At 44.2% G+C, this 27,968-nt stretch overlaps 1 protein-coding gene across 1 annotated transcript in view; it reads left to right on the plus strand.

The window, feature by feature from the left end:
* CDS2 (CDP-diacylglycerol synthase 2) overlaps nt 1-27,414 on the plus strand; it is a 45,099-nt gene extending 17,685 nt beyond the window's left edge. Inside the window, exons 2-13 of the mRNA XM_054017429.1 lie at nt 7,235-7,377; nt 9,314-9,410; nt 10,614-10,711; nt 11,677-11,816; nt 13,735-13,793; nt 14,566-14,648; nt 15,604-15,691; nt 16,846-16,914; nt 18,286-18,438; nt 19,390-19,509; nt 20,347-20,450; nt 21,078-27,414. Of these exons, the coding sequence (XP_053873404.1) occupies nt 7,235-7,377; nt 9,314-9,410; nt 10,614-10,711; nt 11,677-11,816; nt 13,735-13,793; nt 14,566-14,648; nt 15,604-15,691; nt 16,846-16,914; nt 18,286-18,438; nt 19,390-19,509; nt 20,347-20,450; nt 21,078-21,207 (1,284 nt within the window). The 3' untranslated portion in view covers nt 21,208-27,414. The remainder of the gene's footprint in view (nt 1-7,234; nt 7,378-9,313; nt 9,411-10,613; nt 10,712-11,676; nt 11,817-13,734; nt 13,794-14,565; nt 14,649-15,603; nt 15,692-16,845; nt 16,915-18,285; nt 18,439-19,389; nt 19,510-20,346; nt 20,451-21,077) is intronic.
* The last annotated feature ends 554 nt before the right edge of the window (nt 27,415-27,968 follow it).

The raw sequence follows: 27,968 nt of genomic DNA on the forward strand, positions 1-27,968 counted from the left end.
AATTGGGGGCTCATTTTGTTACAGGGGCTTGAAATTATGCCTATAAAGAGCAGTAAAGGTTTTTTGGAGGTGTGTAAATTTCAAACAAAGCCAGAACTGTTGCACTTTTTCATGACTAGCTTTTCTGTTAAAGATAAAATAATTGGTTATAGTGCAGATTATATTCTTAAATAGAGAGTTGACAAACAAAAAAGTTAAGGGGAAAAAGTTGGCTGTGTGTGTGTGTGTGTTTGAAGAGTGTTTGCAGTACAGGGACTATAAACAGGTTTCCTGCTATCTGATGCGGTAAATGCAACTATTTTTGTATGACTGAGCCTTTTCATATAGAAACCCAGTGTTATGTGAGGCAATATCATGTGTGCAACATGGTTCAAGATCTGCTGCTAACGCATCATTGATGGAATAAAATCTGGATTTAGGAGCAGTTAGAGGGAACCTTGCAGCTTCGCTGGACTGATGTATTGATGCCGTCTGCTCATGGTCCTTATTACCCCAGAATGACCGACTTCCAGCCTTGGTTTCAGGTTTAGGGTGGGCTATTTGGATTCTTAGCTAGCTCCTATTGCACCCGGATCTGTCTTGTGTGAGAGATGGAGCAGAGCAGTCTCTGTAAATGCCTGACTGGTGTCTGTTTAGCAGCAGGAGGATGCCATGGCTGGGAAAAGATCAGACTAACAGTTTTCTGGTACTAGCCTGAGATCAGAGGATCATAGTACGGGCTGCAAAGGCTCTGTCTGGCTTTGCTCCTGGGAGAGCTCTCTGCACAGGTCCAATTTTAGAAATGTTTTCTTTGTGTGACCTCCCTCCCTCCTCACCCCCACACACTTTGTTTTACTTTTCAAAAAGGGCTTTGTGGAAGGAACTCAAAATATGAAAATTAAGGGAGGAGACTTATTTTTGAGTGGCGTCCCTGGAAGATGGCTTAACCTGCTACAAGCTCTTTGTTTTTTGGGTCTCCGTAATCCGCTGTTTCAAGTGCAGGGAAGAGGCTCATATTCAGGAAGGAATACGGTCTATTGCTGGAAAAGGGGATGAGGAGTCTGGGGTACTGAGTATTGTTCCTGACTTCGACTCACTATATGACGTGGGGGCAAATCTCTTAGCTTCTCTGGGCTTCAGTATCTGCAACCACAAAAAGGAGATAAGACACCCACGGGGGATGTTTTAGAATCATAAAACTCATCTTTGCGGAAGAGCAAAGTGTTATCACCCCCATTTTGTTGATCTTCCACAGCTGAAGAAACGTTTTCACAGAGGCGATCGTGTCAATTACAGGCAAATGAGCCTAACTGGGCAAACTGGTTGAAACGGTAGTAAAAAAAACCTAAGACAATGAGACACGATAGAGACCTATAAAATCATGAATGGTGTGGAAAAAGTGAATAGGGAAGTGTTATTTCCCACGATACGAAAACCAGGGGTCACCAGGTGAAATAATAAGCACCACATTTAATACAAACAAGAGGAAATACTTTTTCATACAATGCACAGTTAACCTGTGGAACTCATTGCCATGGCATGTTGTGAAGGCCAAAAGCATAAATAGGTTCAAAGAAGAACTGGATAAGTTCACGGAGGATAGGTCCATTAATGGCTATTTGCCAAGATAGTCAAACGCAACCTCATGCTCGGCGCAAATCCTAAACCTCTGGTGACCGGAAGCTTGGGGGGATCACTCCAACTGCCCTGTTATGTACGCTGCCCATGAAGCCTGGGTACTGGGCTAGAAGAGGGACAGGAAACTGGGCTAGAAGAACTGCTGCTCTGACCCCGTATTGCAGTTCTTATGTCCTTATGTAAAGGAACCAGTGAATGCAGAGAGTGATTTTGCTCTAGTTGAGTTGAATAGACGGCTACTTGGAGCATCAGTAGCCCAGAGCAATTCTCAGGGGAGCAGCTGGGGAACAAGGGATCTGACAGATGCAGAGAACGTAGCCTGAGTGGGGAAGCTGAAGTAGTATTTTTAGGCTGCGACTTAGCATATAGGCCAAATCCTTCAAGCCTCACTCTCCCAAGTAGTTACAGTGAAGCCAGTGAGGCATTAAACGTTGACGTCCCTAGCTAAGTTGAGAGCCCATTATACTAGCTTGTGTACCTCCCACTCTAAAGAGACAAGACCAAGGGCAGGAGAGGAGGAGAAGAATCACAGAAATGTAGGGCTGGAAGGGACCTCAAGAGGTATATTGTCCCCATTTTACAGATCAGGAACTGAAGCTCAGTGAGATGAAATGCCTTGCACAAAGACTCAGGAAGACTGGCTCATCTAGGAATTGAAAACCCAGGTCTCCCGAATCCCAGTCCAGTGCCTCAACTGCAAGAGCAGCACGCTTCTTGCAGAACGAAGAGCAAGTGGGATCTGGCCCGTGATCTTTTAAAACATAAATACGTGATAGTAAACAAAAGATCCGGAGACAGAATACTCAGGTGCTGGGTTTGCACAGCTTGAATTGCTTTGATGAGCCTATTACATGTTAGTCTGTCTTGCAAGCTGTAAACAAAGAGCATAAATGGTACAAAGGGTATTAGTCTCCCTTAAATCTCTTGTGATTCCAAACTCTAACCGATTACCTGTGTTTATTACTAAAGAAAGTTAGGCCAACACTTTTACAGAATGCCCTCTGAGGGTGTCCAAATTGAAATGCTTTTTGGGATTCTCCCCCTCCCCCCAAAGGTGTTGAGTTTATGCTGACATCAATATTACCTGAGACACATGTGGCTGGATTTTTTTTTTTTTTTATTTCGGTCACCTAAAAATCAACGCTTACAATCACAGGCTAGTATCGATGGACATATCTTTCTACCTGTCATTCCTCTGTGTCTGTATCATTTAACATCATCTGTGCTACTTGTAGGTCGTTTTGCCTCTTTGCCAACCAGTTTTATGCAAGATGTATTAATATCTGATGATCATCCTTTACCAAACTGTCTAAGGATCTGTCTGCTTTGTTTGCTGCCTGTCAAGAAAGTAATTGCAACACACGAGGTTGTTACCATGGCAATTCCACAGCTGGATTAAGCAGACCAGACCACAGCACATCATTCACCGGCTAAACAGCAAGTTATTTAGCACCCTGGTCAGCTGCTTTAAACCAGTGTTTTGCTGCGGGATGGTTGCAATTTACATAAGTTATAAAAATAATGGAAAATTACTGAGTCTCTTTCCGCCCTAGCCCATGTTACTATGCACTATAATGTCCTATATAATCCCAGCTCCGTTTTAGAGAGGAATTAGCATGGGAGCAGTGCTGTTCTGACACCATGGCTTTAAAAAGAAAACCTAATTGATGTTGTCTGTCAGCTTGACTGGTGACTTTCCCAGCAGGGAAAATTCTTTTCTTCCAGTGCCTGTCAGGATCAAATGGAACAGTCAACACACACTGCAGTAATTATTCCTAATTTAGCAATGTACTTTCAGTGTCCCTTTCAGTTCAGGGTTCTGTTGGCTGCCTTTTTTTGTACTCTCATCTGGTAAGATCTTAGAACCAGGAGCGATAGACATCTTGAAAAGTCAGGCCTGGGTGTGCCTATAATAAATTATTGCTCCTGAAAGGTACTCCAGACCAAGTGCTTTGTCCACAGGCAGAATACCTTCCCACGGACTACTTTGTCCTAATCCTCACTCAGAGGGAACACTCTGCTTTATTGCTGTCAGCCAGAGATTATTGTTGCCGGGGGTGGGGGGAATAGATGGCAAGATCCAGATGGAGAATTCTATGGAAATCTCCCATGCTGAGAACAGGAAAATGCAGAATGACCACAATCGCATATCCTGTTTTAAATAACCATCCGCCAGTTTGGGTGGAAGTTGAACCTATACCCTCGAGACTGAAGATGACATTGCCTGAGCCATCCAGTCTGCCCCGTCTCTCTCTCCCTCCCACCGTCTCTCTCTCCCTCCCAACCCAGGCCCAGAAAATAAAGCATAAAAGCGTTACTTTGCATGTCTGTGGTGCCTTTTCTCTTAGTCTCTGAGCACTTTGCAAACATTAAACCTCACCACACCCTCGGAAGCACTTAAGAATTATTTCACCCACTTTGCAAATGGGTGAAAACTGAAGCTCCTCGGGGCCACGTCTCCTTCTTTAATCACAAAATGTTCAGTCTTTCAGTGCCCAGCCTGCAAGCACAGGCTCTGTGTTAGAGGTGGCTGTGCAGAATGCACAATAAATAAAATATGGTAGGGTTAAGGTTTTTACAAGTTAATATGTTTGACCTCTCTAGATTGGTGGTATTCATCTCAACCTGATGCACTTAGGTAGAGTAGTGGATGCAGCGTGGGAAGGTCACATGCCATCTGGAGTGAAGTAGGCAAAGTGCCATCCTAAGTTTCAGGACTCATGAGTATCCATGTGGAAAAGACCATTCTTCTGGTTTAGTGCATCTGTGCGCTTCCATCACTGGCACAAGAACAATTGCTGTAAGGGGCACAGAGATTAGTTCTCTTGCGATTCCCCGAATATTGCCATATAGAGTTATAAAGCAGTGCTTTCCCAGAGGCCATATGGGTACTATACTTGAGTTACAATGAAACGATTTTTTTGGCCTGTGATCTCTTTCCAGAGCCTTCTCTCAAATAAGGATAACTTGGTCAGCCTAATTAGTGGGGGGAGGATTCAACAGAAGTCCAGGTTTAGCGTCCTTTCCCTGCATGTCCAAAGCATGCTCAGTCCACCTGCTTTTTAGCTAGTGACATCACAGCATGTGATGTCCTAGAACGATTTGGATGCAGTAGAACTTCAGAGGTTGTTTGTAATTGTGAACAAAATGTTCTGGTGGTTCTTTCAAAAGTTTACAACTGAACATTGATTTAATACAGCTTTGAAACTTTACTATGCAGAAAAAAATGCTGCTTTTAACCATGTTAATTTAAATGAAACAAGCACAGTTTCCTTACCAAGTCAAATCTTTTTTAAACTTCCCTCTTTTTTTTAGTAGTTTACATTTAACACAGTACTGTACTGTTTGCTTTTTTTTTTCTTTGCTGCTGCCTGATTGCATACTTCTGGTTCCAAATGAGCTGTGTGGTTAACTGTTCAGTTCATAACTCTGGTGTTCATAACTCTGAAGTTCTGTTCTACTTGAAGAGTCAAAGAATTATTGGTTGCGTGGAGGCATGTATCTGATATAAGATTTTTGATTGTAGTACAGTCACTCCTGGAAGCCTAGTGCTATAGAGCCAGCGGACTTTACATAGGATAAATAAAACCAACTTTAAAATGTGTAACTGTTTTTTGCTGAATGCACCCCAAACCTGTCATGTAGGGTATTCAGCACATAAATCCAGATTTATTTCAAGTTCCTATTTGCTTTTGCTATTCATTTTGGAATAAAGTCCAGAAGCAAGAACAATAAACCCTCCCTCCCCACAAGACTGGCTCTGAGCAAATTCGTTGCGGTATACAGTACAACAGGGAGGTTTGGGGGTGTGGCTTTGTTCTGATTCCATAGATCACTTACCCCAGGAAATGGTGTCTGTATGTCCCCCCCCATGGCAATGGATGGAAGTGGCTAAAAATACTGCTCTGACAGCCTGGTTGTCCTTGTCTATAGGAATCTGGCTTGTGGCCATTGCTACCTGATGTCTTAGGGCCAATTATCCTTCCCTGATTTCAGGGAGACTGAACAAGGATCTTGCTTTTGTTCCTGCGGGAATTTATTAAACCAGATACACTTAAATGTGCATTGGCCCGACCTCTAGTTTACCAGGGAGTTTCTCCTGGACCAGCTCCAGGCGCTGTCTCATCTAGCAGAGCACTGGAATGTTGCAGGAGCCCAGGGAGATTAAGTTTGACAAAGCTGACAGCATTTGCTGACTTAGTTCCCTCTTTGCACTTCCTGAAAACACACTCCCATTGGGGAGGTTTAAAATTAGCACATGTTGGGCTCTGGGGGCTGACTTGAGACTTGGGCATGACTTGCCACTCGACACGGAAGTGTGGATGTTATAGGTAAGGGTAAGATTTTGTCATGTGTGAGGGGGTGTTTTTTTTAGTAGAAGTCAGGGACAGGTCACAGGCAATAAACAAAAAGTCACGGAAGCTGTGACCTGTCCCTGACTTCTACTTAAAATAACTGACAAAATAGGGAGGTTGGGTCCAGCACTGTGGCTCTGGGGTCCCCCCTGAGCCAGGAGCTGCAGGGGCCTCCTGCTGAAGCGGAAAATGTCATGGAGGTCTCTCATAGTCATGATTCTGTGACCTCCGTGACATAATCTTAGCCATAATTATAGGCGCACACTGCACAGTAAGGAATGTAGCGTACTAAACTGAGCTGCTAACGGTCACTTGCAGAAGGCAAAATCTTTCTCTTTGCTGCTGTTTGATGTATAAAGGACTGAAGAGAAGCAGTGTGGCCTAGTGACCAGGGTGCTGGACTGGGAGTCAGAATGCCGGCCAGAATTCTGTTCCTGGTTCTGCCGTTTGTGCAAATCTCCTTTAGTCTTTGTTTCCCCTCCCACGCAGTCCATCTTGCCTGTTTTGGTGATAAGCTGTTACTGTGTGTTTGTACAGCACCTAGCTTAGTGGGGCTCTGCTCTTAGCTGGGTGTTGCACCAATACAGATTGGGTGGTGCATTGGGTACATGTCCTGGATATTTGGTTGCTGCGGTGGCTTAAAGGGACAGTCAGGTTTAAATGACGAGACATTCTTCCTTATGGACATTGTGTTTTTCCTGCTTGGCATTTTGGGGGTTTCTTTGGCATTAATTTTAATGCACATGAGTTAAGCTATTGCATAGAAATGTACAGAGAACAATCTCCAAAAGCACAAGTCTTCCCCATCTTTCTGGAGACCTTTCACTCGAATTCTGTGAGTTACTGCTTACTCAGAGACCCACCTGGGGTTCCCAAACACCTCTTGACAAACCCATGTACCCGTGACCTCTGGTGCATCGTTCAGGCTTTAGAACAACTACAAAGCACCTTTGGTGATACAAAAAAGGACCCCTTCTCTTTGAAGTCCATAGTAAAACCTTCATTGGCTTCAGTTGCAGGTGGTTCTGCCCCATAGGTTCTATCACATAAGTGTTTGGCTCACAAACCAGAACAGGGTCAATGAAGTAAGCCAGTTTGTGCCCAGAATATCTTGCCATCTTTTCCTTTTAGCTACAGGCTGTGCTGAGAGGAAATAGAGTGGAATAAGGGCGGACTGACTTGATCTAGTGTATTTTTAAATTAAGATCAAAAGAATGATCACCAGTATCTGATACAACTGTTTGCCTGTGTTTGTCCTGCAGGAGTCTGAGTCAGAAAACAAGCTGGATGGAGAGACCGCATCGGACAGCGAAAGCAAATCAGAATTTGGAGGGGCCCCTCCTGCACCTACATCAGATGACACTCCTGAGGTCTTAAACAGGGCCCTGTCCAACCTATCTTCAAGGTAGCATTAAATACAACTTCCCCATTGCTTCTGGGGCTCCTACCAAATTGGTGCACTTTCCCTTTTTTGCTAATGAGGGTGGATTTGATTTAAATCACTAGTCAGGAAGACTTGATTTAATCACAGATTTCTACATAAAAGTGCATTCTGGTTGAATGTTATAACCTTAATACATATACATATTCTTCACAACTCAGAGATAGATATAGGGTGGTTGTTTTTTTAAAGGTACACACTATACATTTTTAAACAGTGGTTTATTTTGAAAACTTTTCAGGTGAGTTTTACAACTATATCAGAAAATGAATGATTGGTTGGTTATTTCATTGATCAAAGGTAATTGAAGCAGATATTCATGAAGTCATTGGGAGGTGAACTATCTCCAGTTCAACAGGTTAATCATTAATATTCGGAGGATTTTCTTGCCATGCTGTATTAGGAGGAGAACATCACCAGACAGACATTTAAATTGTTTTATTTAACTGAAACAACCACGTTAAGTATTCTGGATTTTTTTCTTCAACAGCAAACATATAATATTTTAACAAAACAAGCATATATCCCTCACTTCTCACATTTATCTCCAGACTTCTTCTCTTTGTCCAGATGTATCCTGCCCCCAACAATCTTCTATTCATTGAACTTTTTGAAACTTTGCACTTTTAGAGAGAGGTAAGGGATTGACTCTACACAAATTTGCAGAGGGACAATAGAGTTGAGGTCTGTTATTTCTCACTTTTATATATTATTTATTTATTTAAAAACATTTTTGCTGTTAACAAGCATATTACCTCTGGAGACAAATCGACAGATTGAGAACTGCAAAACTAAGCTTCTCTGATGGTATCGTCTAGAGTAGACTAAGCACTGAGTCCCATTGGGTAGATAGAAAGATGAACCTAAATAATCTATACAGAAGCCTGTGAAACCCCATAAGATTGGGTCCCTAATCCATGAACTATTGGAACCTTTCTTAAACATTTCATGAATATATTGTCTCATACTATAGAATTAGAATTTATAATCCCTATTCCACGATGAGATATCTTTGAGCTATAATATATCTTATCTAAAACTAACTTTAGATAAGTTTTTTCCTCAAAAAGCATTTTATCAAAAAAATCCGATTTAAATCTTTTTTTTTTTTTTTATTTTTACTAACCACTATTTAACCAACCTAGGCAGGCTGTTCTATCCCATCAGTAGATGGTGACAGGAGCAACACACCTCATGGGTAACTGACTGCTCTGGAGGGACTGGCTTGGCTAAAATTTCTGTATTCTGTTCCTGCTCTTAGCCTGTGGAGAGAGCTTTGGGGCTGGCTGAGCGAGTTTGGTGTTGAGCTTGCTTTTCTTTGGCAGAATTGTGGTATGGTCCTTTTATTTCAGCAGATTTAGAGAGTTATCATTGAGAGGTTTCTTTGCAGCATGGCCTAATGGACTGAGGGGGTACTGGATGTTTGGGCCTGAGGTTGAACCTCAGTTATGCCATTCCTGTGTGATTTGGGGCAACTCTTTATCTCCATTTCTACGTCTGTAAAATGGGCAAAATACTCCTACAAAACTAATTCAGACTAGGCAAGGCTCTGTAACTGTCTATTCCTATTTACTCCCTGCCACCTTCATCTGTCACTTTCTCACCCCAAACAAATCTTCAGCACCTTCCGTGCTGTCCCCCAGCATGGAGCTCCCTTCTTGAGCTTACCCAAATGGCCGCTGTGTGAGCTTGAGCTTACCCACATTCCTCTTGGCACCAGAGCTGGGTTAATGGAACAGCATGACATTCTCACCGCCCCCGAGCTAAGGATACACCGCCGTTTCCTGCTTCCGCCTTTCACCAGGAGGCTGTGCAGAAGAGATAATAAGTGCATCTCTCACTGCTTTCCTGCTAGATAGGCCCATAGCCTAATGTTCACTTTTCTCTTCCTGTGATCTAGATGGAAGAACTGGTGGGTCAGAGGGATCCTCACTCTGGCAATGATTGCGTTCTTCTTCATCATCATCTACCTGGGACCCATGGTTTTAATGATGATTGTAAGTGCTGTTTCAAAACCCTTCGTTAAATGGGCCGTTATGGGAGAATGGTTGTCAGGGACCTAGATGGCTGAAAAAAGTGAATGGATACACAGAGCCTTTTGCCTTGAGGTTCCTAGCGCTAACCTGGTCCTGTTTGGTCATGACCGGAAGCTGGTCGAATTGCTGTTCTGCTCAGTGATCTGCAGGGAATAAGGTTCCTCGTCACAATTACTATTTAATTGGTGCCTTCTTGGTGGAATCCTCCTGTTTCCTTTATTGCTATCGCAGCCCAGGTGCGTGGGTGGAGAGCTGAATCTGGTTGAGTGTTGGTCTGCCATTGAGCATTCTGTGTGTATAATATGTGCTTGCGGCGTGGCTTTATCTCGGGATTGAGTCTGTTTAGAGCTGATACAGATCCAGGATTTTCAGCTCAGGCTGTAGAGGTGTGTGCTTTTAGATTCAGAGATTCCATGTCCAGTCCTTGCTGTGGGAAACCCGTCCGACAGCCTCGTTGCATTTGTAAAGACTGTACCAACTACAGTCTGGCTGTATCCCTACTGGGCATGTTCCCTTATCATAGAATATCCGGGTTGGAAGGGACCTCAGGAGGTCATCTAGTCCAACCCCCTGCTCAAAGGGGGACCAATCCCTAAATGGCCCCCTCAAGGATTGAACTCATAACCCTGGGTTTAGCAGGCCAATGCTCAAACCACTGAGCTATCTCTCCCTCGATGGTGGTCTTGAAGTGCCAGTCCTCTCGAGTGCATGGGATGAACAGTGATTTTTGTCAGTGCCAGTGAAGGCCGGATTGTCTCCCCAGAACTGAGCCGAACTCATGATAGAAAAGCCAGTGTTTGAAGTGCTAATATAACTTAAAGTGAGGCTGTGAGCTCTTGGAGTGGGCCAACCCACGGCCCTGGAGGAAGTAGGGCTAGGAGCGTGTTTTGCCTGGCAGGGAAAGCTGCTAGCTCTAGCTGTAAGCAGGTTGAGCAAGTGAACAATTTCTCAGCCTAGGAGAAGTCCCCTTATGTCAGCTTTGAGAGTGCGGGGGCGGGAAGGGGAGGTCACTTGCAAGACAATAGAAGAATTCTCCTTGTGGCTCCTGTAAGGGTCAGTCTAAAGCTCCCACTTTTTACATGCATTTAGCATCCCATTGCAGATTATCCGGTCCTGGTTTAGTGTATCTGTGAATGATGCTGCTTCTTAATGTTTGTTTTTCAGGTGATGTGTGTCCAGATCAAGTGTTTCCAGGAGATTATCACTATTGGCTACAATGTGTATCGCTCATATGAGCTGCCCTGGTTCAGGACCCTCAGCTGGTAAGCAGCGCGACTGCTGCAGTCTTCATTAGAGTCAAGGAGCACGATACGATCCTTCTCGATGTGCATAATGCCTTTCGTCTAGAGTGCTTCTGAATCACTTGACGCCTCATTGATGTGCAGCCAGCCACCACTGGGCATATTTTGTAATATTTATACACTTGGTTCCATTGCTTGTCTGATGAGAGCGAAGTCTGAATCTCCCGATCTGTGCCGGGCGGTGGTGTTGAATGCTGTTACTGAGCGAAGTGATGAGTAGATGTTTGACTTGTGGTTCCAGTTGCATTGCTCAGGCCTGAGGGTGTAGGGAGCCATCTGGGATATTTACCTACTGAAATGTATTTGTGCGATTGGGATGAAACTGTATTGGCTGCACCCAGCGTCTGATGGCGTGCCACAGTGAAGGAGGGGGGCACTGCCTCCAGTAGCTAGGAACCTGGAGAAGACTGTTAAGCAGTGCCACCTAAAGGCAAAAGCTTCCTAAGTACCATAATGCTATACAAAAATTGAACAGGGCTGTTGACATGTTCCTGTAACATAGGGGTTGGGTGACAGCCAAGTATTTGCATTTAATGGAGCTGTGGCTTCTACATGAAGATCTAATGATTTGATTAGAAAAAATGTGAGGGCTTGATTTTATTTCCCCACCACCACCACCCGCACTTGCAGTAAGGTTCCTTCACACTGCCCGAGCCACCTTAGTGCAAGTGAGAATCAGGCCCTGATCCTCTACTCCTGTCCACCCCCCCCCCAATGTGAGTGAATTTTTTGCAGACTTTCAAATAAAAATCACCATTATTCTGCTGCCCAGTATGCGAACCTTCAGGCATCTCTTCCCCCCTGCACGAAGTGTAGATAGTGCAAGCTGATAACCTCTTAAGTGTACTAGTCTAATGATCTACTGGGTCAACCATGTCCCATTCCCCTGTAGGTTCCTATTAAAGGGAATGCTGCTCTGTTCACAGGTACTTTCTGCTGTGTGTAAACTACTTTTTCTACGGCGAGACGGTAACGGATTACTTTTTCACCCTGGTACAGCGAGAGGAGCCCTTGAGAATTCTCAGCAAATACCATCGCTTCATTTCCTTTGCCCTCTACTTAACAGGTAATTTTATTTGTTTCCACCAGTTAAATTTGTCTCGTTGCTGTTTTTGAGCTGAGGTTAGTCATCAGCCTCTTGAAATGCAACTTTTTTTTTTTCTGTAGGCAGGTCGGGCTCCAGTGTCCCCAGTGGATTTGCTCTGTCTTACATACAAAATACGAGTGCAGGGAAGGATGGTCCAGTGGTTAGAGTTCCAACCCAGGGCTTGTGTGATCCATGTTCAGTTCCCTGCTTGACCTTGGGCAAATCACTTAGTCTCCCCATGCCTCCGTTTCCTGCCAATAGAACAGGGATAATAGCAATTGCCTACCTGACAGCTTGTGAGGTGCTCAATTACAGTGTATCTAAGACAGCCTACAAAATAGGGAATAATTGGGTTTGAGAGCAGCAGTATTGTCGCTTCCTCAGTTTCTTTTTCTTGCCTGATTTACTGGGGGAAAGACACGTCCTCCTTTCCTTGCTGAGGATTGTCCTTCCATCCCAGCAGACAGTGTCTGGTTTAGGTAGGGTGTTGGTGTAAATACCTGACTCTCTCCAGAGACTCAGTTTAAATGAACTTGATACTCGCTTTTGATCTTTCCTCTCCTCCTTTCGTTTTGCCTCCCCTAGTCTCCAGGCCTGGCACGCGCACACTTCGTGAATGCAGCGTTAGTAGGGAAAGGTGCCTGACTCAGAGCCCCTGGAGCAATATTCCTCTGTCTGTAGACTTGCGACGTGCAGCCTCATTCCAGGCTTCCTTCGCACTTCTAAGCCAAATGTGACTCACCCCTGCCATGAAACGAGCCAGAAGTGAAGCATCTGTGGCAGATGGAGCGATCATTGGCTTTGAGTTATGTCTCGGTGGCCGTTGTAAAGATTTATTTTGGGGTTCAGACACGTCTGTTACGAACTGGATCCACGCCTGCCTAATTGTGCGGGTTAAGTGACCAAAACGCCATCTACATCAGATGGGAAGCTACAGTCCTCTTTGATGCTACTTCCATTGTGCAGTGACTAGGCAGAATAACTGTAATTTCCACCTTTCTTTCCCCTGTGCTAGCCTTGCAAAATTTTACTTGCCACTTGATGTGTGAGTAAACGATCCTTTTCTTTTGCATTCTGGGTAAAGAGAGGGGAGTAGACTTCTTGCCTTTGCTGGTAAATTTTCATGGCAATTCAGCAACGCTGCTCCAGGCCTAGAGTAACTCTCCTGTCAGTGTAGTCTGTGCAGAGGCAGACTCAGGATAAACTGTAGATCTATTTTTAACTCCTCCTTTCTGGTGATTAAGTGGAGGTGTTTCCTCTCAGCTAGCAAGCTCACTGTGAGTCATGAATCCCTAGGATGGGCTTCAACCTAGAAATGGAGCGGCACTTGCTGTTGAGAGCTGGGCTAGATATCCAATGGTCCTAGCAACATGGGATATTTGTGAGGTGTCGGGGGCTGGTTAAAAACTGGGAGAGGGAGGTTAGGAGCTAAAGAGGGTTATCACGATACTCTAAAGCACTCAAATAACTTAACTGGCAGACAAACTATATCTAAAGAGTATCGCTGTGTAAATGCAGCCACCTCTGGGTGGATGCAGCAGCTAATTAAGAACTCTGTGCCATTAAACAGGTAAGTGAAGAATGCTCTGTAGTTGATATTACGTGGGAAGATCAGCGGTAGAATAAATGATTAGCTGTTGGCAGAAAACAGTCTAACCTGCATAGGGGTGATCATGGTTAATTGGCTATATGTCCTTTTTTAAAAAAACAATTTCCATGCTTTAATTAACCGTTTTGCATCCACGGTGCACATCATCCTCATGTTGCTGATTCTGTTCTGTAGCCGAAACAATCAAGAGATGCTGCAGTGATACGGCAGATGTAATGGAAAATCGAGAGGCATTTCCTACTACTGCACGATCTGATCTTGCTCTTTTTTCTTTTCTCTTCCCACAAGGCTTCTGCATGTTTGTCCTGAGTCTGGTGAAGAAGCATTACCGTCTCCAGTTCTACATGGTAAGATTAAATAAACGGCTTTGTTGCTCCGGAGCTATTAGCTTTGGGAGATGGAGGCTGTTTGCATATATGGTTTAGAAGAACAGAAGCCTGTGAATGCTTCTGTGTCCCCTGGGTGTTGTGATACTGCTTAATGGAAAAGCTGTTCCTGGCAGCTTGAAGTATTTGGCATTTGGCTCTTGAACTGACTGATTTCCTTAGAAATGTGAATTCCATTGTCTGCATTTGCAGTGCATTTTTTAGTAACCCTTTCAGCTGTGCAAGCTAAGGTGATTGTACAAGGTTATTCAAACCTCATGCCTGGAGGGTGTTGGTGGAATCATCTGCAGGAGTTAGACTGGCCCCACCACAGTATAGTGATGCACAGGTTGGCTACCTGTGTCCTTTATTGGGATGCTTTTGTTTCCTTCTGGATGTAGGATGTCAGACTAGATGGACCATCCCCAATATGGGGATTCTTATGTTCCAGGTCTCTAGTCAAAGTACACTAAGATGTATGGGATACGTGTGGGCTAAAGGGTACTTGGTCCAGGAATGTCAAACATCCTCCCACTCAGGTTCTGAATGGTAATGGAGATGTTGCTTTGCTCAACTCCAAAGTAGGGATGGGATACTATCTGCCATCTTTGTGTTTACATCATGCTGTTTCCGCCTGAGATGTACACAGACATAACCCACTCCAAACAGTATTCATCGGCGTCTGGTTTCTGCCGTAGGCTGTTACAAGAAATGTCTCTAGGCAAACTGGACTGCATGCTGTTTTCTCTTCCAGTTTGGTTGGACCCATGTGACTTTGCTAATTGTTGTTACCCAGTCGCACCTCATCATTCACAACCTGTTTGACGGAATGATCTGGTGAGTTGGTGCCTGTTACGTGTGACTTTGCTTTGTGTTGCATAGTGTATGCTCCTGATTTCTCCTTGCTAAAGTGCTTTTTACTAAAACTTTTAACCAACAAGCATAGGGATAGGATGTGCCTTCCATAAGGGACTACAACATGCTTTGCATAAGAGAGCCAAACAATGGGTCAGGCCCTTTTTGGATTGCTTTGCGCTACTCAGTCAATGCAGAGCAGCCAGAAAGCCACTCTAAAGGGGTAGCTGCGTATTCCTCTGGCATGGAGAAGGCTCCCAGATGGCATAAAGCTAGTGTAGCTGCTTTTGTCACCCTAACTCGAATAGGGGGTGGGTGCAGAGAGCATGTACTCCAGCCACTCATGCTTGGTGAGGTGGTCCCTGGGACACAGCTGCTGCCAGGTCCAAGTGTTAGGAAGGGGGAGTGGTTGGAAGAGGGTAGAAAGGTGGCTTTATAACCAGCCTCCTTTGGCCGTTTGTTGCCGCTGCTGCCCAGCGTGTGAGGTTAGTGCAATGGAGGATTCAGTCCAATATCCTTAATCACCTTGTTCCTTGTATCGGCAATAATGAAAGAACTTTACCGTGCTCGTAGTACACTGTACAGTGTGCAATCTGAACCATTCTCAAGTGCTTTACAAGCGGCAGAGCACCTGGCTCACCCCTGAAATGCAGCTGCTTCTGGGGTTAATCACGATGATTGATTAACAGCCCACTGCACATTAGAGCAAGCGCAGAACACAGCAAGGGGGAATTCATAGAACTGATCTGACAGCTGGCGAGGGCCTTGGGACGAATGACATTACTGCAAAAGCCCAGGAGTCAGTCTGACACGGTGTAGCCATATCAGACTTACCCAAGCGGGCACTACCTGAATGTGGGCAACATATTGCGGTTAAGCTGCAAATGACTCCTGTAGTTGTGCCCGTTATGAATGGCTTCTCTCTCCTTCCTTCTAGGTTCATTGTCCCGATTTCATGTGTGATCTGCAATGACATCATGGCCTATATGTTTGGGTTTTTCTTTGGCCGCACCCCGCTCATCAAGGTTTGTCAGCTGTGCAAAGCCCTGTCTTCAGGCTCTGTGTTGCTGTGGAGCCTTTGACCCAAGGTTGGAGACTCGATCAGGGTGGTGGAGTTCGCCTTTGCGTTTGGATCCCAGCCTCAAAACTTTCCACCCATCAGTCACTGTTTGAAAAGACCCTTGGTGAAGAATATGAAGGAAGACTTGCCAGGGCTTGTGTATCATTTGTGCTGTATTGCACCTCCTTAGATCCTGATCCAATGTCTACTGATCAGGCCCTTACTTAAGTTCTGTCCCCATCCCAAGCTCTGCATGCTAATGGTTAAAAGACACGGTTTCCTACAAAGGTTTAGTTTATTTACCTGGTTAAGTTCTTTGGTAGCATGGACTCTTCCTTGCATTGTACAGCGCGGTGTGGGCTTGCTGACTACATATCAGAGGAGGTAGTTTAGAAATAGCTCATCTTTATTGCAGCATATGCAAGCTGGAGTTATTGAATATTTGACTTGAAAAAGCCAGTGAGAACTATTCTAGACTAAATGCACAGTCTGCATTGAGAACAGCTTTCCATAGTGATGAGAAAATGTCAAACTAAAGGTACCGAAGAGTGTATTGTAATGAAAAACTTCCTCTATGTTAATTTTTTTTCCTTATGGGTGAAACCATAAAAAGCTTTTCCAGGGATGCTGTTAATGAAGTTGGGTTGAGTATCCCAGCGACTAATAAACATTCCCTTTATGGGCCTTTTATTTATTTTTTTAATGGCTGAAATGAGGGTGTGTATGTTTCTATGTTTGACCAATAACCCGAAGTTGTAACATTTCAGATACGTACCTTGCTAAGATTATATTAAATGCTTTTAAATATAGTCAGATTGCAGTGTATTTTGGCCACTGCTCTGCGTTGGGGGCTGCAAGGCAGGGTGATGTGCCTGCTTCTCCTTCATCTGGGAACTTGGCCTTGTCAGAGGTATTCCACAATGGGCGAGTTAGGGTCAGACCGAGTGAGAGGATCTGTCCTACGATCTGCATGTATTGGCCTTTACCCAGTTGGAACTTGTGAACTGGGGATATTGATTGCCATTTAACTTCTGTGGGAGGTGGACATTGGCTTCGCAGAGCTATTTGGGGTGGACCTTGAGGGTATTTTTTAATATGTTCTCTTTCTTGTATCTGCAGCTTTCCCCAAAGAAGACCTGGGAGGGTTTTATTGGCGGGTTCTTTGCCACTGTTCTGTTTGGACTGCTGGTAGGTAGCACACCATGGCATTTAATTGGCTCTCTCTCCATAGTAAGACGCACCGGTGCAGTCTGCCTGCCACGGCTAAGGAATACACGTAAGCTTTGTGCTCTCTTCCACCCAAGTTGTCGTCTGAAGTTTTACAGCGGGCTTTAAACTGACTTGTTCTGCCTTCCAGTGAGGACGACTCAAACCCACTGCTGAGAAATCGCTTCCTCTCAAGTGGGGATTGATATTCTCAGACCTATAGCATCCAGACTCCATGGGATTTCCCAGTGCCACACATGCTGTACAGATAGAGGCCAGGGTGGCAGAGAAAGCAGAGAAAGTGATTTGCCACGGCGCTCTTTGTAACAACAGTGTTTTGGCCCTCGTGTCGTAAGCTTAGATTTTTCCTCTTGCCTACTACCACTGTGCATGCTGGAGACTGCAACATTTCAGTGGGTGCTGTCGTGTTGGCAAAGCATTTTGGGATCCTCTGAAGTGATTGCTCTGCTACACTTCTGTAGTATCTGCCTCAAGGTTGTGTGGGGAGCTCAGCGCTCTGGTCGCAGAACCTTATCCCCCTGGGACTTTTTGGGGGTGGGGAGAGGGGGATAAGGCCACATTTAATATCTGTGCAGTTGCATAAAGCCCAGAGAGAGCTGGATAATTCAAATGAAGACTGAAAAGTTCAAGGACTGTCCCAATTTGTCAGGCTGTTGTGATCTGTTAAGGAAGGATTTCATTAATGCAAGTTGGCTGGATGGAGCTGTCTGCTCTGTCTTGATCATGCAGTTACTCTGATTGCTGCTTTCCAAGCTAATGTATATGAAAAGAAGCCGCTTACCATTCCTCTAGTCAACTTAATGCTTTGCAAGAGAGTAAGCTTCTTAATGAACCAAGGATGTGGCTGACTCGCAGCCCTGAATCTCAGCTCTCTCTCTCAGAGGATGTCATTCCTCCTTCCAGCATTCAGGTGAATGGGTAAGGCTTGTATCAGAGCCATCTGATGAGGGGGATGCATGCCCAGATCTGAATTTTCTACTATTGGTGCATTGCCATATTTTAACATGTTGCAACATAAAAACAGATTGAAGGACATTTAGGAGGAAAAAAATAACATTCAGAAGTGGAGGGGAAGGAGAAAAAACGAGGATGCTTAGGAAGGGAGCAATCAAGGATGAGAAGGAGGGACAGCAATAAATATGGGGCCAAGAGAGACCATAGCAAAAACCCTTTCAGTAACTGAGTGTGTAGGGAGAAATGACCAGAGCTGGGGAGGGAGTTGCACAGCCTAACGCCCACCCTCCCAATAACCAACCAAGCAAAGGTATGAATTTTAAGTTGCCTGTATCCTTAGTTTCTCTTGACATGCCTTTTCTGCTTCCCACAACCAAGCTGTCGTACTTGATGTCTGGATACCGGTGCTTCACCTGTCCTGTGGAATTCAATAATGACTCCAACAGCTTCACTGTGGATTGTGAGCCATCTGAGCTGTTCCAGCTACAAGAATATAATATCCCTCTGGTGATTCAGTCTGTCATTCGCTGGGTAGGACTCTGAATGTGCATTCTCAATGATGGATAGGTTGGCAATAGCCATTAAAAAGGGATACATTAACTGGGCTGGAAATGCCCAGGAAGGACGGGATTAGTTTAAGGTACTACAAAGGAATGCAGCAAGGGGTAACTGCATGTAACTGACCAAGGAAAACTTCATATTCGGAGATGTTCCCCTAATAGCGAGACTGGTTAAACCATGGAATAATCTCCCAAGGGAAGTGGTGGAAGCCAGATTTCTTAAGTTATTTAAGACTGAATTGGACAGAGCCCAGGAGAACATACTGTAGGGAACAATCTTACCCTGATGGAGGTGGGCAAGAAAGGTCTCTTCCAGCTCAACTTTCTATGGAGCAAGAAAGGGCTCTGCATGCAAACGAAGGGATCTAGCAAAATAGAGAGACGATTACAGGAGTACCTAGGCACTGCAATCATAGAACAGGACCCCACGGTGCTAGGCACTGTGTATACACAGAACAAATGCAATCCATGCCCCAAGCCGCTTACAACCCAAGTATGAGACAAGAGACAACAGATGGATACAGACAGACGGGGGAATACAAGGAAATAGTGACAAAATGGGTCAGATATATCCTTGGCTTTGCTCTGATGTCAAGCAGGGGTGAATTGTGGTACAGTATGCGTATGAGATTCGTCTTTGCAGAATTGGGTTTAAATAGAGGTGATCAACACCTTGGTCAAGATTTCTGAAAGCAACTACATATTTCGGGTGCCCAACTTGGAGTGCCTTGAAGGGGCCTGAGTTTGAGGGCAGATGCACAGCACTTTCTGAAAACCTGGCACCTCGAGTTGGCCTTCCAAAGTCACTAGTCACTTGAAAAGCTTGACCTTGGACTCCAGTAAGGCAGGGTTAGGATAGATTTCAATGGAGCACAATGCCTTTCTCTGATCCTTCTCCCACTTTGACCCTTCTTGTCTGCAGAAAACAGTCCGGATGTATCCCTTCCAGATCCACAGCATCGCCCTCTCCACCTTTGCATCCCTCATTGGGCCCTTTGGAGGATTCTTTGCTAGTGGGTTTAAGAGAGCCTTCAAAATCAAGGTAGTGTATGGGTAGCCCCCTTCCGCCAAAGTCAGGTATCAGACAGCAGGTGCATCCGAAGCTAGCACATTTGATTGTCACCACCGTAAACAATGCCCCAGGTCAGAGGATGGTGGGGTTGGAGGAGGCTTCTGTCCATATTGTGGGGAAAGAGGAGGGCTCTTCTCATGTGCAGTGGAGGGAGGAAAGATGGGTTAATAAAATACAACAGTGAAATGCTAAAATTAGCATTGATGCAACATTGAGGCTGAGAAACTGAGTATCTGCAGATCAGGAAATTCCACAAGCTGAAGCTTTCTCCAACACATTGCACATGCAGAGGGTCCTTTATATGTAAATATAAACCTTTTATACCATAACATCCAGGATGCTCAGTGGGGCAGGGTTTTAGATGATAAAACTTTAACCTCTTTGGAATTTCCTGCTCCTCAGTCCTGATATCATAGAATCATAGAGTATCAGGGTTGGAAGGGACCTCAGGAGGTCATCTAGTCCAACCCCCTGCTCAAAGCAGTACCAATCCCCAGACAGTTTTTTACCCCAGTTCCCTAAATGGCCCCCTCAAAGATTGAACTCACAATCCTGAATTTAGCAGGCCAATGCTCAAACCACTGAGCTTTCCCCCTCCCCCCTAACGCTTGTTTGCAAGAAGTGTTGCTGGGTGAAAAAGTAATTTTGGGGATGGGGGATGAACAGCGTCCTTAGGCTCCGTTTAGTGCTATCGGCAGATGTTCTGGGAGAACGCGGTGTCACACAGTGCGTTCACGCAACGTGTATGCAGTAAATGTGGATAACAGGTTTTTGGCATAGCTCAGTGAAACTTTTATGATTGCACAGGACTTCGCCAACACAATCCCAGGGCACGGCGGGATCATGGATCGGTTTGACTGTCAGTACCTGATGGCTACCTTTGTCAACGTGTACATTGCAAGTTTTATCAGGTATTATTTATTGCTTCATGGCAGCACTTAGTGGCCGCAACTGAGCGACTCTGATACCTTAAAATCTAAATACACAAGACATGGGGCAGTAGGGGAAAAAGCCTGGGAGATTGTGTCTCGCCCAAGGTCACACGGCAGGCAGGTGGCAGAGCCAGGAATAGCATCCGTGTTTCCTGAATTCCAGTCCTGTCTCCTATCCACTGATCCCTGCTTCCCTTCTCCTTTTGGACTCACCAGAGCATATACTAAGGAATTACTCTTTCCCATTAGTTTGGGCCTTGGCAGATAGCTTTATAACTGAATGGAAAGGAAAACCACTGGTCTGGAGGGACATTTTGTTGTTCTGTTTGAATTTATGGGGACCTTCTAATGGGGGAGGAGAATAATTTCTTCCATTGATTGGAAATTAAAGACTCTATTTTACATTTCACTTCCTTGTGTCTCTTTCCTCACCTGTAAAATGGAGGTGGGGGAATGAGGCTAGTCCCCTTTGTGAAATGCTGAGGGATGGGGATGCTGTTTAAGGATGCTCGAAGTTAGGCACGTGCTTTGCTGAATCTGAGCCCAGACGACCAGATCCTGGAGTTAGGATTCATTGCAAACAGTTCTTTCTTTGGTTTGTTGCAGGGGTCCTAACCCAAGCAAACTGATCCAGCAGCTTTTAGCTCTACGGCCAGACCAGCAGGTCCACATCTTCAACACGTTAAAGGCGCACCTTGTTGATAAGGGTATGTTGGCCAGTTCTGAGGACGCATAGGCATCCAGGCAGTTGGAACAGGACTGAAAAAGAGGGCAAGTCCCTCAAGGAAATCCCAGCTCGCCTGACTTAAGACAATAACAAGGCCTCGTTTCACTGTTGTTTTTTCCTTTCCTTGTAAATGTTCGCATTTGTGGGGCTCTGGGTTTTTTTATAATATGTATTTATATGGCTTTGGTTAAAATAAGCAAAGTGGAGCTTCTAGATGGAAAGGAATCAAGAACTGAAGGGACCGTAGAGCGAAGATGTCCTCTCGGATCTGCGTGGCAACTCTTGTCTTCAGTGTGTATGGGCAGAGCTTGACTTCACTACTCTTAGGGGATGTGTCAACGCTGGGATACATGCATGCGTTTTTTCTGCCCAGGTTCAGCTCCAGGAGTGTAAGCTCTAGTGAAGATGAGACACTGGCACTTTTACATCAGTATCCTCTAACCCTGCCAGACTGTGTCTATACTAAGAAAATGGGAAGCCATGCAACTCTCAGTGGAATAGAGAGGACACTGGTAGTTCTTTTTGCAACCTTGTGTATCCCTGTATGTAGGCTAGGGAAATTGGGGACCTGTAATTATCCACCACTGGTAGCTGCATTGACGATGAATTTGAGTCTTCATTTCCCCTAGTATAGCCATAGCCTGGGTGTGCATAGAACTTCTTGCAGGTAGAGAACAGAAAGCTCAACAAATCTGAAAGAAATGTTTGCCCAAATCCTGCTACATAAGATCCATGCAAGAAGACCCATGCATACACTTCGACTTGCCATCTTTGTAGTACCTCCCACATTTCCCCCACTCCAGCAATTATTTAACAAAGTCGATTTTTAAACCCACATTTTTACTGTGCCATTTAAACAAAAATAGACCCAACTAATCTTTACAGCAGGGACAGGAATACAGAAGGGAATGTGAGAGGTTCAAGTTACATCGAATAACTTCCTTTAAAAAGCATTCCAGTTTTATTTAAGAAGTCCTACCAAGTAAGAACAAGCTTTTAAAAAAATTTGTTCACTTTTTCATGGCTTTTTTTCCACCCAGAGCATAACATACATATTTTTTTTTAAAACATTGAAGCATGAAAACTTCTCTCAAGAGTAGGCAACACCACATCCTGATATTTTAGCTGTTTGGAGAGCTATCACTCACAGAACTTTATTTTCCCATTTGGAAGTCCAGAGGGCGTAGTACCCAGCTGGCTGTGCTGTTGGGGTTTTTATTTTCTGGTGTGGGGAGGGTTGTTTGTTTTTTTTGTTTCGGTTTTTTCTTTCAGGGATCATGTCTGCCAATGATGTATTACTTGAGTTCTAGACATCATGCTGCTGAGTTGACCGTAGTCGGGATTGCGTGTCAGTCTGGGTTTGGTCAGCTTTCCAGGCTTCTCTCCTTTCTCCGTCACTGACTCAGTCTTGTTTTATGTATGTTGCACTTAACGTTTGGAAACGTGTAATTGTTTTCCAGGTATTTCCCTCTATTTCTTGACTTCAAACATACCATACTTTTTTTTTTTAAAATAAAAACAAATAAATGGAAACGCCATCAGACTGACTTCAGAGGTTTCCAAGATTCAGAATGATAGCTTGTAATCTAACAGCACAAAAGTTCATTTTAGTTGTGGGTTGTATTAACATTGTCATGTATCAGGGAACTCTATTTTACTGTGACTTCTCGCCATAGTTTGTGGGTGAGCCAGGCTGTGATGAGAAATACATTTTACATATTTGTTGAACCTGGGGAACAATTAACAGGGAAAGATCATACAGAGATGCCGTTGTTAGTGTCTTGAAAGCAAGTCACTGTCCTAAGTCTTCGACGCAGATCTATATTTGAAGCTAGCTAACCTAGCAAGTGAAAATAAAGTACCTGAGATCATTCTGTATGCTTTTACTGCATAGTCTAATGCCACCACTGCTTCCACATACCTCTGGTGTATTTTTATCTTCATAGCAGCCAATTCCTCCTCTCCCTGTATTGCAGTTCCGGAGGGCAGAGAGTCACATCGGCGGTGCTACACAAACAAATATTTGATCAAAAGCAAAATGGTGCTGAGAGGATATTAAGGCAGAGCCCAGGTGAGATGCAATGTAAGGATCTGACTCTGCACCATGCAAGACACCCTCAATTTCCACTGAGGGTGCTCGGCAAATTGGATGACTTGGCTCTGTTTCTGTGGTCCCAATTCAGGGTAGTGTTGAAGCATTTTTGCTTAATTTTTAAGCAGATGCTTTCCTGAACTGTAGGCTTAGAGCCAGTGTCGTGTCTACTGAAATCCATCGGAGTCTTGACTTTGACTTAAAGGCATTAAATTCAGGCCCTTAATTTGGTTTCAAAGGCGATTTAAGAGGTTGTTTTTAAATGTTTCCTCCCTTAGGTCTTTTTGGGGGGTTTAATCACCTGGCAAAACAAAAGCTGCTGCTATTTTGGATACTTCTTGTCTGATACCAATATCTGCCAGAATTCCAGCACCCTAAACTGTGTTTGAGCAGATGTTCATGAACAAGTTATCCAGCGAACCTACAGTACTGTGTAATAAATGTGATTACAGTGTATTGATCTATAGAAAAAGAACACTGTCACCTGTTTTCATGTGAGAATTTGGTCTTCCCCCTTCATCTGTTCTACATCTTCATACTTTTTTACAATTATTAGGCATACTTTTCTTTGAGGAAGCTTATGATTTTAAACTATAGGATTTGGGTTTTCTTCATGTTGGACTTTTTTAATGCTGATTGTGAACACTGGAGGGCATTGTGGGTTCTTGAGTGTCTGCATACTCGTAGGAGATAGGAATAGCCATCCACATATCTAATTAAAAGCTTTCTGAACTAGGCTGAGTACAGTTTTTCAAACCTGGGTTCATACATTTTCTCTACTTCTGCCCCCTCTCAACCTTGAAGTGAAGTAAAACGAACCTTCAAACCTGTCAGGAATCCTGATAAATTAATTCTATATGTAAAGGCACTCATAAGTGCTGTTACTTGTCAGTGTCCTGTGTTTGACTGCTCTTACTCAGTCGCATGGCTCATTGGACGTGTACAATACTTACACTGGTTTAACATCCAAGGGACTATGGGATAACGCCCTGTGTTTGCTGTACAGAAAGTTACATACCAGAAGGATAGAATCCTCCTCTGTTTTGCATAGCTCCGTGGTGCAGCCTGTCTTCATTGCACTAATCCATTGGTTTATTAAAAGCCCTATATTTCTCCTCCCCCCTCCGCCCCCTATATGCAGCAGAGCTCTATAGTTTAGATCATAGTAGAAATTGGCTGTGAAACAGGTTTACCAACCAGGGAATTTCAGCCTGTGCACAGTAGCTGCAGTGCAACATACTGAATGTAGGTTTATACATTCACTAGCTTCTAAGCAATGACATTCTTAAACCTCTAAATGCTGGTAGTTTGCCCTAAGTGGTTCAAATTGGCCATTCCAAAATGAGAGGTCACTTTTGGAAATTTGGGGAGTAAGTGACTCATCTAAGGCTACAGAGGAGGTAGTAGTTAATCTGTGATCCAGGGATTAAAAACCTTGGAGTTGCAGGGTTTGGGTTCTGGCCTGCATAAGGAAGGATTTGAGCCAGAAACTTTAATTTTGCCTCATGTCAACAAAATCAGGGTGTAAATCTGAATATTAAGAGTGCACTTTGGAGTCCATCAACTTTAACATATATATCTGTGTATGTTGTGCAGGTGACTAGGTCCTTCCCTGAAATATTTTTTAAACTTGGTCCTAACATAGCTTTTGTGAGGCCTTAGATTTAGTGACTTTGTGTAGCTAGCACTCACGAAACACACTGCCAACAATAGAGCTGCCTTGGCAAGATTTTCATAAAGGCGCTCACCAGAACTTTCTCCTATAGCTGAAATGCATGAAATCAAGACCCCTGCAAGTTACCTGCATGCTGTGGTAGCTGCTTTGTGAGCACTGTTAGGTTAAAGGGGAAGGCCCTCTGGGCTTGCTCTACAACGAGACAAACTGAAAAAGCAAAGTTGCTGGTGTGTCAGAACAAGTGGTTGAGGAACAGATTCAATAGCTATGTGGTTTTCTGAGCTAAGAGGAAGGTAATGTTCCTCATTCTGGGTCTCTGAATTAACCCAAAGCTGTTAAAGGGTGAAGCTTCCTTGCTGTCTTGTTTAGAGCTCTACAAATGGGCTGGTTCTGAAACTACCTGCTAGCAAGGTCAAATGAAATGGCCGAAAGCCATTTAAAGGGCTTTTTTAGAATGCTCTAATAAGTGAGGGGAATGCTGGAGACTGAGGCCCTGATCCTGCAACTGGTTGCACAGGGGGACCCATTCCACCCACAAGCAGAGCCAGGGGCCTAAAATCCTCTGCTTGGAGAGAGGTGTCTCCATAGATGATAGTAGGTAGGTACTCAGCTATGTTACAAGCCGCTAAGAGACCGGAAGGTTAGAGGATGCTACGTGGTCAGCGATGGTGAGTTGAGGTGACAATGAAGGCAGTTGCTGGGGAGTACTAGCTGAAATGGGAAGGTAACAAGGGATGACTAGTCCTTCTGAGTGCATATTGATGAGTTGACCAAGTTCAGTTGCACATCCTTTTAAAAATTCCTTGATATTCTTTGAGCTAAATGAAAATATAAGCAAGCCATGAATGAGCACAGCAGCTGGAATCAAATGTCTTTCAGGTATTAGTTTTGATGAACATAGTATCCAGTTGTCTCTTTTTTTGCTTAAATCCATTTAATCCCCAATAAATGCCCTGTGTGCCAGGCTCATTTTTGCCATGGGTGGTGCATATGGCAAGGGTACTTCGTTTGGTTTTGCTGTCTTTTGTTAGTACGATCTATCTTTCCATTCAGAGACTTCATAATTAGCAAACCTCACTCCTTGAATAGTGGGATAGAACTGCATTACTGCCTGTATGCGTTGGGTTCTCCTCTAATCTGAAATGTGAGCAGATATTGCTCTTTTACGTTAAAACCGTAGCTCTCAACTGAGGGAATGGTTGATTATGGCATGTGTTGGCTTATCAGAATAGAGCCAGGGAGCTGGAGTTTCAGTTTGTAGTCAGGAGATTTGATTGGCTGAACGCTGAACTTCAATGCCATATAGATGGTGGTTTCTCCCCTTGCCTAGGAAGTGCAGAATAATACAGGAAAGCAGTAGGGGGCTGTTGAAGGTTCATCATGTACTGAGGGTAGAGCACAATAGCTTTTCCATTAAAGGCCTGAAATAAAATAGGGCAAGTTTGGTAAATGTTAGCAGTGTTTAAAATGCCTGAATACTGATTGAGGCAAATGCCTACATATAGGCTGACTTTGGTTCTAAGCAGCCACACGCTGGTTGCCAATCTCTTTGGAAGCTTGGAGCAGTTTAGCTGTCGTTTCCAACTGGAAACTGACTTCTCCAAACCCAGTTGCAGCCCGAATTACGCTGTGGATTAGACACAGCTTGAATGGAAGGCCAGGAGTGGCCCAGAATGCACAGCAGAGAGCCTCATTACCACCCAGGTTCTGCTAGGCTTACTCGGGTTGAGTTCCTTACTCCACAGTAGTATCTTTCCTGTGTGCACTTCCCTGGATTTAATTAGGATTATTCAGAGTGAGTATAATCTACAGAATCTAGCTCCTGTTTGATTGAAAGGGGGATTTTTGCCATTGACTTCAGTGGGGAATCCTACAGCACCACAGAAACCTGAAGCACCAGTAAGTACATTGCAGAGGCCTTTGGGAATTGTTGATTTCACATGGCTCAGGGCAGGTCTCCTAGTTTGCTGCATGCATTGGACTCCCACAAGCACGAATGCCAAGGCAGTCACTGTATACAAAGAGGGGAGAATTCTCCATCTTCCTGCAAAAATCTTTTTCCTGCTAGTTCTGTACACTTGGAAAATAGATGTAACCATGCAAAAAACCATCCATGATGGTCGTCAAGACTTGGTGGGGGAGACAACCATTTTAAAATTGGAGTCCGCATGCATCTGTCATCATGAGGTCCTCCCGCCACCTGTAGCCAACCCCAGAGTTACATTTTTGTACCACAGTAATTTCCCTGAGTTACTGTTCCCCAGCTCTGATGTGTCCTCTGCAATCTGCTTACTTCTCTGTGCATCGTTTTTGATCAATGTTTTAAGCAATACGTGTAGACTTGCCTTTATTTGATTGAATGTCAGAATGTGATATATTGTATATTTTAAAGTATTTACCCTATTTATATACTGTATGTTACTGTTAAATAAATATGTAAGTTCCATTATCTGTGGCAAAGTTATTAACACTGGCAGAGGAAGGAGCTCTCTTTAATGGTGCCTTAAATGGCACTGGTGTATTGTAGCAGTCAAGGAAAAATGTAATCGCTAATCCTTGGAGGGGTGGGATAACCTCTGCTTTGTGCTGGTAACTAAGATCCCATCTGTTTCAGACCTTCTCCTGTAATTTTTATTTATAAGAGGGATCCAAGCTTCTCGTCCCTAAATGTCCCCACCGATCGGACACTTAATATTCTTTCCAAAAATGAGCTCTAACTCTGGATGTTTTTATCCACTTAAGACTCATACATCAGAATCTCCCAACTATTAGAGATCAAGATGAAACCTAATGTGGGGGCAGATTATCCCTCATCTGCCTGCCATGGTGTTCTTACCACCTGCCTCTGAAGCATCTTGTATTGGCTGCTTCCAGAGCCACAAATGCTGCACTAGATGGACCGTGGGTTTCATCCAGTGTGATGGTTTGTATCTGCCCCCAGACTCCTAACAGATTTTCTTTTCCAGAAGCACTGAGCAGTCACAGCTGCCATTGACTTCAGTG

Source organism: Malaclemys terrapin, chromosome 2, assembly GCF_027887155.1.
Source record: "Malaclemys terrapin pileata isolate rMalTer1 chromosome 2, rMalTer1.hap1, whole genome shotgun sequence".
Classification (NCBI taxonomy): Eukaryota; Metazoa; Chordata; order Testudines; family Emydidae; genus Malaclemys; species Malaclemys terrapin.